Below are 13,199 nucleotides of genomic sequence, written 5' to 3'. Positions count from 1 at the left end.
AAACTATTACACATAGATTATATAACATGTTGTTCATAAGCACACACTTTGCCTGCTATCTACTGTGGATGTACAGTCCTTGGATTGGTTGCTTTTATCTCCTCTTATTTTAAGGATAGGGAGGGCTTCAGACACCTGATATAAACATTAGAGAGATTTAATGCCCGTAGGGCCACAGAGTTAACAATATCTACACAGTCAAAGTGGTAGGGGTAGTTTGCAAGGCAATCCACTGCAAACATTTCTGGAACAGTATGTTCTACTGTATATACTGTAGTGTGTATATAATGTAATGTAGGGGGTCCAGGAATTTCAACGGGTTTCTGATATATATACCTACTTGTACATTTAAGTTAGCAATATGAAGGTAGATATGTCCCTGGACACAACAGCGACCATAAACAATCCCATTTCATGCCCAACTGTGTTGTGTACTATAGTTTATCAGTCATGTGTATACTGGTTTAATACTAAGTGATCCCATAGAAAACAATTTGAACAAATAATAACAACATGCAACAATATAAATGGCCTACAGTATACACAGTGTACCTCACAGCTAGACTATAGCTTAATTTGATCATAAGAACAAGAAGTATTGATTGACAAAGTTTTCAACCAATACAGTGGAATTCAACCTTGGACTGATCCATAAAGTAATACCCTCGATTTTTCTCTCTTATTGCAGCAATTATTTGTTACTTTTTGATTGAGTTATTAGCAGTAATTTGTTGTTGCACTCTGTGAATGAGTCGGATAGTACTGTGGGCTTGATATCTTGAGAGAGCAGATCTGACAAAGGAACCTGATGGGGACCTGGTCTTGCATGACTCCACTTGTGTACTACTGTATTAAATGACTCACAGTTTAGTGAAAAGTAAATTACCTCGACAAACAACAAAATTTGATAATAAAAGTAGTGAAAAATATTTGGCCAGTTTTTGCACTCACCTGCACTACACAAAACAATCGAACAGTAAAAAATACAAGGAATACAGCTTACTATATATACTGTATAATTTCTGCATATTGCTCATATCGATCAATAGATATAGTAATATAGTATTACTACATAGTACACACCTCCCAAATGCAGTAGAGAAACCTTGGTTACACCGGCATCATGATTGGTGAACGTGACAGTAGTTCAATATTATTCATGAATAATGAAATGTATGAGTGATATTTGAGGTTATCACAGGGTGTACCAGACACACAGTCATAACACTGTAGATTACCAATATTATTTGTAGGCTAGTTGTTTTGATTTCTTATTGTCACTATATGTTCTAATAACAAAAAAAGGTACTAAAAACGGGAAAAAATCAACCGCATATGCCATGGAAAACACCAGTGTTTCCAACCCACAATGGAAAATTTATAGAAAAAAAAAGCATCTTTACAAGTTTAAAAACCAAATTTTCATGACATGGTGAGTCATATGCATTCAAGGGCAAATAGGTGACATCTCTCGACTAATATCAATGATAGTATCTTATAATGCAGGTCTCTGAGGTCAGCACTCACAGTACTGTAACCTATTCCCATGGTCCATAGTTGTGGCAAACATTGATTTTTCTAATATTCTGACAAATTAAGACAGCAATTTAGAAACACATGTTCAAAAGCAGGCAAAAGGGTAATGTCATGCAATTATTGGCAAATTGTTTTTAATGTCATTTAATGGACACTATCGAAATGCAATTTTGCTACTGCTTCTAGCATTAAATTAAATTAAAATGACATTATGTTGAATATTGCCTAGCAACGTTCTGATGTTCATTCATACAGAATGTGTGTGAAAAAGGTGTACTGTGTTGATAAGGATACCAAGTTTTGCCACCACTGTCACAAATTTGACCTCTACAATAATTTTCTTACAATAACTCTTACAGACCTCTACGATTCCCACTGCAACTTCTATCTGCCCCTCTCCTTCCCCCCCCCCCCCACACACACCCTATCACAAGGAATATAATGACTCAATCTATCTCAGCACGCTGTTTAAACATTTTCATGTGAAAAGGATCGATTTTCTCACTTAAAGTGAGCACACTCAGTTTTTATCAAAGGTAAATTCCGGCTAGGATCAAAACGTCAGGCATGCTTACTCTTACACAGGCTCTTTAAGGGATAAGCAGTTTGCTAACAGGTTTTGTTTTATTTTGTAAATAAACTGCATCATTAACACTTTCATATACATTACAAAGCTATAGTTATTAAGGTATTCGTAGTAGTAACTATATTAGTTAATGAACTGGTAACTGAATAACCCAACACTTGATCTATAATACTGCACATACTGACATACTGTATATATCTGTACACTGTATCTGTACATTTAAGTTATATTCACAGGTTAACTACAGTACATATGTGAAAACTATACTTTTTAGAGAAGTCTTATAAATCAATAACTCCTACAGCCTAACGTTGTTACTTTATAGGTCTGTAGACTGTATACATCTGTCTACATTACATCTATGGTAATTTATACTGTATAAACTATACTTTTGAGAGAGTCTTTATAAATCAATACTTCCTACAATGTAGATAAGATGAAATGAATGTGGCTAAACCTTACCATGTCAGCCAAGTCACTCCCATTAATTTGCTTCTTTGATTCCATTATGACAAACAGGATCACTACAAACTCTGGATTTATCAGTACAGCTCCAACTGTACAGTGTTTTACTTCAATTAATGTTTCCACAGGTACTCTTAATATTTACAGCATTTTGAAACAAACATGGCCACGTTGAGGATCCATAAGAGACTGGCGCGGTCTGCATGAACAGTGTGTACAATGCGCTAACGAAGTCTGCCAATTAGAGTCACTTCCTACCAAGGAAATCAACTGACTTTTGTCAATGAGAGATAACTTCCTTCAGCTCTTCGGCTACTGAGGTATGACCTCAAAACGCTAATTAACTCATCCATTATACCCATACTTATGCTATATATTGATTCAAAGGGTACTTAACTTTCAGGAGGACACACAGTACACTGAAATATACACCCGTAAAGATCCCAATATAGTTAGGACTATTTATTTATTTTAGGGGGTGGTGTGTTGGGGGTGGTGTGTTGAGGGTGGAGTTGCAGTAGATTTACAATAGTGTGAATGGAAAATAAAATGTTTTCTCCAACAAAACCACCCAGTTGATATGCTTTAATTGTTGAGTAAAACCAGTTAACAGTAATTGATTATACTAACAATTAAGAACTTCTTCTCTTGAACACTTGTCAGGCTTGATCTTGATCGACTGTTGCCATCTATATCATAATTTGCAATTGGCCAAGGCACAACAAATATCGTGACCCAGATTGACAGAATGTCAACCTGCAAACTTTCAGTATGGCCAGCATCTCTGAAACTGTCAACAAGACATCCATGGGGTCTTCAGTATGAAACTAAAACCATCTCTTAATCAGAACAGAACTATCATGCATAGCACTCCACATTTTCTTATTGATATCTTAGTCACAGTATAAGCAAATTTACAGAAACTTTTGTTAGTTAATCCTGGATGTTGTAAGTCTGGATACTAATATCTCAAGGTAGGTCATTACAGTAGCCTACATGTTGACATTTTTGTTGAAAATTGACCTCCGAAGCTGAGTTCAAGGGTCATCCGAACAGAAATTTGGTCATCTCGGATGACCGCACGGACGACCCGACGACCATTAAAACTTTGCCCTGAGGTCACTCTGAGGTCTCTCTTAATGTGATCAATCGGGATCTTATGATATATACTTGGAAAGTTTGAAAAATCATGAAATATTTACCCTTTAGACAGGGACAAAAAAAACAATCAAAGGCCGTTGTGATGAGCTAATCATGTGTGCGTACTTGCTCTTACCTATCTGTTCTTCCCTCTCCCACATATATCCTCCCCCACCCCTTCCCCTTCCATCACCCTCTGTGTCAAAAACTCCATTGTACATGATACAGTACTGTAGGTATTAATGTTACTCAAGCATCTCAAGTAAGTTGTGCTACTTTGTGTATACATCATGGGACCATTTCAACCTGGTAAAACTAGCTGTTTACTGTAAAGTTTACATGAACCCTACGACCCTTCACAGCACTCTTCCCATGTCCACTGCTGGCCTGTAGATTATTATATTAGCCAAGGCTACAAAGCAAATATTTAATCTGATACCTGGAAATCTCTTAGGCTCCTAAGTATATATTGATAAATGCCCCATTTCTCTGTTTGGTGAGTTTTTCCAGATGACTTTCGGTACCTTAAGAAGATGGGGTGAAGACTAACCTGGTCAAATATTTACAAAACTTAAACTTGACCAGCTGGATAATTGACCCTCATATTGACGGAGGTCATCTAAAGGTCACAGAGATATTCAGTTATAATACAACTGGTCTTCAGTCTATTTTACTGGAACAGAAACAGAAACTTACTGTGGTAGTTCTAGTCTTGTCTCTTTCTGTCTTTCCTAAAGATTAAAACAATTAAATTTATGTCCTAGTAATTAAATATGATATGGCAGGAGCAGTAAAATTAATAACTGAAGTCTGAAGTTTCTTTATTGATGACCAATCTTGGGTTTTGTAACATATTTTTGGCATTTTGAAAAGCACTAAGAAGTTAAACCCAAAGTGTTTCTTGACAAGTGGCATATTTAAGGCAAACCTTTAACTTTCTTACAGTGAAAGTGTACAAGCAATGGTAGTCGATTACACTGTAAGTAACAGTGCTTTGCGAATGGCAATCTATAGTAAATTAGACTGTTACAGTTATTTTCAAAACATCCCAATAAAAAGTTGTTTTCGAATAAAGTATAAAGCATTTGTGGGTACTGTAGCAGCTATATTCAGTATTTTCATCCAACTTGTGGATATTTTACCCATTAAAATCAGCCACCTGCATTTGGTAATATTTTGAGCAAGTCATCAAATTTACTGAGCGCAATTGCCAGTTAAAAATCAAACCCAGATTGCAACTTGAATTAAAGGCCTCCTATTTTGCTCCAAACTTGTGAATTGATTTCATTCTGAAAAGTTTGTAGTGCAACCTTTTTTCAGATACTTTACCACATGCAAAATCTAAATGGGAAGATTTTGTTTTTTTTCTTTGCTAAAATATGTGATGTTCTTCATAAGTTGTATTTGATATTAAACTTGATTGCACCGATAGTCTAAGCTACAGCTATTAAATTGCATTCCTGTGGTATGTCAGCATTCAGGAATGCTTACTACATCCAAGGACCACAAATTCTACATTCTACAACAAACAATAGATATTTTCAATATAAATACCAATACCATTGTAACCACCACTGTTGACTTAATCTGCAACAGAACCATCAACCGATTTACTTTTATTTCATTTCCTATAGGGTTGCATGCTTGCAAAATATTTGTTTTCTAAAAGAATGCAGAATAAGAAAAGAATGCAGGATAAGCTTTCACTAGCAGTTAGTCACTTATTATCAAGGATAACAAACATCAGTGTTTAGTTTCTACGATGGAAAGAATATAGTTTTCTCTACTTTTGACTATGAAATATGAAAACTGCAGAGCTACAGTAAGTACTATAAATCCAAGGTGAACTGATTGTACCAATTGCCAACTGCTGCAAGCAAAAGTAGAGTATTCCAACTTAAAACAATTCCTCCAAGACTAGCAAGCTTGAAACTTCGGACCTAGATATTTTTTTGAAGGTTGATGACATCCAGTTTCAAATAGGACCTTCAGAATGTTTGACACCTCTTAAAATACTAAATCTACCAAAGAAACAAATCAAGGTACAAGCGTGTAGGCCCAGCTGTGGTCAGGAGCATCAATCACTAGTAAGTTGTCAAACCTGGAGGAAAACTCAGAAAATGATAACTTTCGTAAACATCGTAACATCGTAGCAAGTGCGTGTGCTTATTAAACTAATCAAATGCCATAGTGCAATTCCCATCACCACAGAGGAATGCAGCGGCCAAGGAAACATTATTACGGTAGTGCAGCAGTAGTCGAGGATACCTTCATCGCAATTCTCTAATCCTGTAAGTACTTAATCAGCGTCGGTGCTCCGTGAAAATGGCCTGCCACGATTTACGAAAATGGATTGAAATAAACTATTTAGAATTTTAGAGAATTATTAGAATGTCACGGACACAGTTACAGATCAAGAAAAGTTTAATGCTAAGACTTCCTTGAGATGCTGAATGATGTTTTTGAAGCGTCTCCATGGCTACCTGCCAGTTTGATTTCTCTCAGGAATCACTGCAATGGATGCCAATGAATGTCCCACTGGATAATGGCCAATTGGTCTTACATACTATCTCTTCCACCGAGCCATAATGAACCTAAGAATTTTTTTTTTTCAAAAGCTCTAGTAGGAGAATTTTGTCAAACCTAACTTGTTTTGAAACTGTGGGTCCCTGGCGGATTGCTGTTTTTCTTCCTTTTAATCTCGAACATGGCAAGAATGAACAGATGGCCATAAAAGTCAATCACTCTATGAGATACACAACTCGGTACATGTATGGGTGTAAACTAATAGAAGACCTGGGCATTATAACACTCACAGTTTCCTCTCCTGTATAGTATGTACGTGACTACATTAATGTCATGTGACTATAAACATCTCCAATTGACAAAGAGACCTAATTTGCAATATATTGTTTAACAGTCTTCTGGGGTTTATATTTAACTTTAGGGTGCTACATACCTCCACCTATTTATGAATTAATCATCTGAATCAATTAAAATTCATCATAACATGGAATACCTTTAATATGTTTACATAACATCCCAATTGAACAAAGCGTCATGTGCAATCTACATGGGGCACCAAATGAAATCTGTAGTGCACAAACATAATTTTGATCTTATTAAAACTCACAGATTTTAGAATACATAATACTTTTAAGAGTAGAAAGGTATGTTGAATGAACGGCCAATAACAGTTTGATGTAAACGCTTTCCAGACTGACACATGTATCCTCTTTTACAACAAGACCTATGATATCCTTTCATCGGAATTAAGTAAGTCTGTAGATAAAGAGCATTTACAAAGCTTCCAAACTCCTACAGAATGCACTGTGAAAACCCTACAGCTCTTTCTGGGATCAATCAGGATTAAGTGTTTATTGTATCTAGGTACCTTTAAGCACCCAGCTGCAGTGAACCCTAGACTCAAGTTATTAAGGCAACTTTCATATTACTGTACATTTACATATGAACAAGTGTCTTGAAACTAGTGTTTGCACGGGTTATCCGGGTACCCGGGTACCCGCCCGACGCGATGCTACCCGGTTCCTAATTTATTACCCGAATCCTAAGCAAAGTGTGATTTAAAAAAAAAAATTAAAAAAAAAAAAATTGGCAAACCGACGGTTAGGCAGATTTCCCATTGACTTAGTGTGGTGTTTAGGCTACAATGTGGTCGAAGATAACAGCAATAACGAGGGGCCCGCTCGACGCGTACTACCCGGTTCCTAATTTATTACCCGAATCATACGCAAAGTGTGATAGTTTAAAAAAAAAAAAAATTTTGCAAACCGATGGTTAGGCTGATTTCCCATTGACTTAGTGTGTTGTTAGGCTACCATGTGTTCGAAGATAACAGCAATAACGAAAGCTTTCCATAGATATCTTATACCTGCGTCACAAGTTCAGCTAATAAACAGATGGCTAGGCTAGACTACCCCCATTGACTTAGTGTGGTGTTAGGCAACCATGTGGTCGAACGAAACAGCAATAACGAAAGTATTCCATGGATGTCTTATAACTGCGTCACAACTCCAGCAAATAAACAGATGGTTAGGCTTATCTAGATTTCTCATTGACTTAGTGTGGTGTTACCGTGTTAGGCTACCACGTGGAAGAAATTATTATTTATTCATTCGTTTATTTCAAAGAAGGAAAGGCTGAAAAGGAAGTTTACGCGATGTTTATGGATTACAGACTGGATAACTAAACCAGAATGAAAACATTTCATGGTTCCTTGCTGCTGTTCATTAGTTCCATTCATAGGGAAATTTCTAACAAAGCCCTAATACAACAACAGTAATTTATGCTCACAAACTTTTGTTGCCAAAGTAATGCTAAGCCCTGATATCAATTGCAACACACATCAGTGTGTGAAGACTATCTACCAATATCATCATACCAAGTTTGACGAAATTCCAATAAATAGTAGCTAAGTTATTGCAACTTGGGAGTTTTTCACGTTTGACCTGTGACCTCATTAATATTATTTAACTTTGAACTTGTATAACTTCGCACACGAAGGTCACATTGGGGTCAACCTATTGACATTTATGATCAGGGTCACCCACATGCGGGTTGACAAATGGATTACATTGAAGCAACTCCCAACCTTAACGGACAGTTCGTTCTCAAGTTATCACAAAAATACTAGTTTTTTATCATTAATTGACCTTTGGTGACCTCGGATCACATGACCGTTAAGTTTGAAAATATTCCCCTATACCATTTGCAACTTGTCCCAAAATATCAACCATGTCACACCTTGGAACTGAGAGTTATTGCATTCAATGTCTGAAAATTAACTTTGACCTCGTATAACTCTGCACACGAAGGTCACACGGGGGTCAACCCATTGACATTTATGATCAGAAGGTACCTTTGACATCTGAAAATAGCATCGAAACTGTAAAAATCCCCAAAACATGAAAAGGTCACCAGAGGTCAAATTGAGGTCAAGGGTCACCCAGATGTGGGTCGACAATTGGATTAAATTGAAGCAACGGCCAACCCTAACGGACAATTCGTTCTCAAGTTATTGCCAAAATACTAGTTTTTTATCATTAATTCACCTTTGGTGACCTCGAATCACATGACTGTTAAGTTTGAAAATATTCCCCTATACCATTTGCAACTTGTCCCAAAATATCAACCATGTCACACCTTGGAACTGAGAGTTATTGCATTAAATGTCTGAAAATTAACTTTGACCTCGTATAACTCCGCACACGAAGGTCACACGGGGGTCAACCCATTGACATTTATGATCAGAAGGTACCTTTGACATCTGAAAATAGCATCGAAACTGTAGAAATCCCCAAAACATGAAAAGGTCACCAGAGGTCAAATTGAGGTCAAGGGTCACCCAGATGTGGGTCGACAATTGGATTAAATTGAAGCAACTCCCAACCCTAACGGACAATTCGTTCTCAAGTTATCGCAAAAATACTAGTTTTTTATCATTAATTGACCTTTGGTGACCTCGGATCACATGACCGTTAAGTTTGAAAATATTCCCCTATACCATTTGCAACTTGTCCCAAAATATCAACCATGTCACACCTTGGAACTGAGAGTTATTGCATTCAATGTCTGAAAATTAACTTTGACCTCGTATAACTCCGCACACGAAGGTCACACGGGGGTCAACCCATTGACATTTATGATCAGAAGGTACCTTTGACATCTGAAAATAGCATCGAAACTGTAAAAATCCCCAAAACATGAAAAGGTCACCAGAGGTCAAATTGAGGTCAAGGGTCACCCAGATGTGGGTCGACAATTGGATTAAATTGAAGCAACTCCCAACCCTAACGGACAATTCGTTCTCAAGTTATCGCAAAAATACTAGTTTTTTATCATTAATTGACCTTTGGTGACCTCGAATCACATGACCGTTAAGTTTGAAAATATTCCCCTATACCATTTGCAACTTGTCCCAAAATATCAACCGTGTCACACCTTGGAACTGGGAATTATTGCACTAAATGTCTGAAAATTTACTTTGACCTCATAAAACTTCACACGCAAAGGTCACCTGGGGTAAACCTATTGACATTTTTGATTGGTGAGACGTGAATATAGCATCAAAACTGTAAGAATTCAAACATTTTTTTCTTTGCCCATTTTCTCACCGAAAATACTAGTTTTTTAACATTAATTGACCTTTGATGACCTCGGATCACATGACCGTTAAGTTTGAAAATATTCCTCTATACCATTTGCAACTTGTCCCAAAATATCAACCTTGCTACACCTTGGCCCTGGGAGTTATTGCATTAAATGTCTGAAAATTAACTTTGACCTTGTATAACTTTACACACAAAGGTCACCCGGGTGTCAACCCATTGACATTTTTGATCGGAAGGTACCTTTGATATCCAAATCTAGCATCAAAACCAAACATTTTCTTTTTCGCCCGTTTTCTCCCAAACTAAGCACATTTTTTCTAATGTGACCTTTGACCTTTTGACCTTGGTTTCAAATGTAGTTTGATCTGCTGATTCCAAAAATCAACACGATAAGTCTGTACAGCCATCCTAACTCTGACCGAAAACTTTGACCCCATATAAGTTCGCACACAAAGGTCACACGGGGGTCAACCTATCCATATTTATGATCGGAAGGTACCTTTGACATCTGAAAATAGCATCGAAACTGTAAAAATCCCCAAAACATGAAAAGGTCACCAAAGGTCAAATTGAGGTCAAGGGTCACCCAGATGTGGGTCGACAATTGGATTACACTGAAGCAACTCCCAACCCTAACGGACAATTCGTTCTCAAGTTATTGCCAAAATACTAGTTTTTTAACATTAATTGACCTTTGGTGACCTCAGATCACATGACCGTTAAGTTTCAAAATATTGCCCTAACCAGTTCACAACTTGTCCCAAAATATCAACCTTGTCGCACATTGGCACTGGGAGTTATTGCAGTTTTAGTATTTTGGGTTTTTGGACCATAACTGACTTTTGGTGACCTTTGTGGGCACCAAAAACAATAGGGTTCATCTACTCACTATGGGCCACCCATCCACCAAGTTTGATCATGATCAGTCAATCCCTTGTTGAGTTATCGTGCATACAAGCTTAAGCGTCACACACACACACACACACACACACACACACATACATACACACACACACACGCCAACCTGAATACATAGGTTCCTTTGCTTTCAGCAAGGAACCAAAAATAGTAATCGCAAGTGGCTTTTTACTAATCGTTTATTCCATATGCGATCAAATTGCGCGAATCGCGCAATCTCGCAGCTAATGCGAACCCTGGGCCTGCATAATAGATAGTAGTATTAAAAACTGTTTAAGAGCTAAATTGGATATTTATATGGTTTGATCCAATAGACGTGCACGAGCTAGCATAAACAGCGGCGGCAGTGCGATGTTAGTAGTAATGCTAATTATAATTAAATAATTTATTTATTAACAAGTTAATGAAAGAAACAGAAGCAAATAAAAATTATTGAGGGAGGTTTTATACCTTATCTTACATCTACGTATTTGAACATGAAAATATTGTCAGTAGAGAATATAATGCATTTATTACAGCATCCAATATGTATTTTCTTGAAAATCGTGATACACGATGGTAAACACATTTTTTCCGGGTACCCGGATACCCGACGGGTAACGGCCCTCGGGTACCCGGTTCCCGATTTTTGGACCCGTGTAAACACTACTTGAAACGTGCATGAAATCGATGAACACTACAGTTTCCCAGATCCACTGATGATGTCATAAAGCTATCTTTAGTATACCTACAGGTGCTCTAGAACTGTCACAAAGTGTATGATGAAAGAGGTTACTAAGTGAATTGAAGTTTAGTATGTATGTCCAGTAAATGAGCTAAACGCTTACGTTACCGTAAGAAAACAACATCGACTATGAGCATTTCCTGTTACATGCAATCAACTGTAACTTGTTACATACCCTGGATACAGCTTGACAACTTCCTTTTTTACTTGACAGAACAGAATGATTCGTTACAGTTTCCATCCCAAGCTAGAGCTGAACATTAATTAAAGTTCTTTGATATAGTAGTACCCAGCAGCAGTCAAGCCATTGTTTCAAAACTAAGAGGATAATTTATGTTAACACTCATTGGTGCTTTGATGTTTACAAACAACAGATATAATTAGTGAGACATGTACACAGTACAATATATAATAACACCATCCTTTCTTGTCACATGAACAATTTTCTCTCTGTCCCACTCACAAACTGGCACACCAGGTGAAAGGTGCTGTCTCCTTGATAGTAATCACAGTAAACAGACTAATGTACACAATGCTTATGAAGGTTTGTGATAGTACTTGGTCAGTATAACCCCATGCCATTACAATTCAGATCATTAAAAGATTGGTTCAGGTGTTTGACATGTCTAGTTTGTATGAAAGAGCACAAAAAGACAAAAAGAACAGTGAAGAAACTACCATGATAGCATGCTCTGTTAAGGAGATATAACACTTTGAAGATATCAAAATTTCTTTGAAAACGACTGGTGTAGAAAGACTTACTGTGAGGGTGTGACGTCACATCCTCACTTCCTTAACATTTGTGAATATATTTCTTTAAAAATTATTTACATTTTTTAACACATTTGAAAATAATATAATCAAAAATTCTTCAGATGTTTAATCTCAAATACTTCCTTTGACAAATATGAGATCTCCTGACATATCTTTTGGTTGAAAGTCATGAAATCTCACAAAATATTTAGAGAAAAAAACAAAGACTTTTCAGGAATGTGAGAATGTGACATCACAGCTAGTCAGATATCAGCAGTTTCTACACAATCTGAAAAAACTTTACACTTTAATATCTCTTTAACCGAAAAAGATATTTGAAGTTTTTTCACCATTGTTTCTTTTATTGTCCTCTTTCATATAACATATAAACATGTATGACAACTGAACCAATCCTTTAACTGTAGCTTCAAGGCAGTTCAAACAACGAGTTTTATTTCAATTTTCAAAGCACCATAAAAATGTGAAAGGCATTTCTAATTTTATGTTCCTTTGGGGTTACAAGTTATCAACAGAACACTGAACTGTAATAAGAGTATATACAATTCAATTGATCAATATCAATGAAGTCTTTTAAGTGCACAAAATGAAATTACTATATTTTACTTCACAGTGCAATAACATGCAGCTAATATTTAAACAAAAGTAACACCCAAGTTTGTAATATTATGGTAATTTTTAAAGGAACTGCAATATGTCCCCTTTTAGTTTATATGTGTGCTACAAAAGCTTTGCCATTTAGTGACAGCATACCAATGCAGACTGACCAGGAACTACATATAACAGACCATTCAGGAACCTGTTAATTTGGGAATCACACAAACAGAAGACAACTAAATCTTTAGGGAAAGCTACCCTTGTGAACAAACAGTTCTTGTTACTTTTCATATGGTGACACTGCTGGAATGTCATTGTACAACTTACAAAA

The 13,199-nt window shown here is 36.6% G+C and overlaps 1 protein-coding gene across 4 annotated transcripts in view; it reads right to left on the bottom strand.

Moving 5' to 3' along the window:
* Positions 1-13,199, bottom strand: part of LOC139971903 (disheveled-associated activator of morphogenesis 1-like) — an 81,463-nt gene that overhangs the window by 66,266 nt on the left and 1,998 nt on the right. The window contains exon 1 of one of the 4 annotated variants that reach the window (XM_071978735.1): positions 2,585-2,790. The exons of 2 other annotated variants lie outside the window; for them this stretch is intronic. In XM_071978735.1, coding sequence (XP_071834836.1) covers positions 2,585-2,629 — 45 coding nt within the window. In that variant the 5' untranslated portion in view covers positions 2,630-2,790. Of the gene's footprint in view, positions 1-2,584; positions 2,791-13,199 lie in introns of those variants that run through there. One more of the 4 variants, XM_071978736.1, reaches the window with a different exon arrangement.

The sequence above is a fragment of the Apostichopus japonicus genome, chromosome 8 (assembly GCF_037975245.1).
Source record: "Apostichopus japonicus isolate 1M-3 chromosome 8, ASM3797524v1, whole genome shotgun sequence".
Lineage (NCBI taxonomy): Eukaryota > Metazoa > Echinodermata > Holothuroidea > Aspidochirotida > Stichopodidae > Apostichopus > Apostichopus japonicus.
The sequence above is the reverse complement of the archived record's forward strand: the minus strand, read 5'-3'. Positions and strand labels throughout refer to the sequence as shown.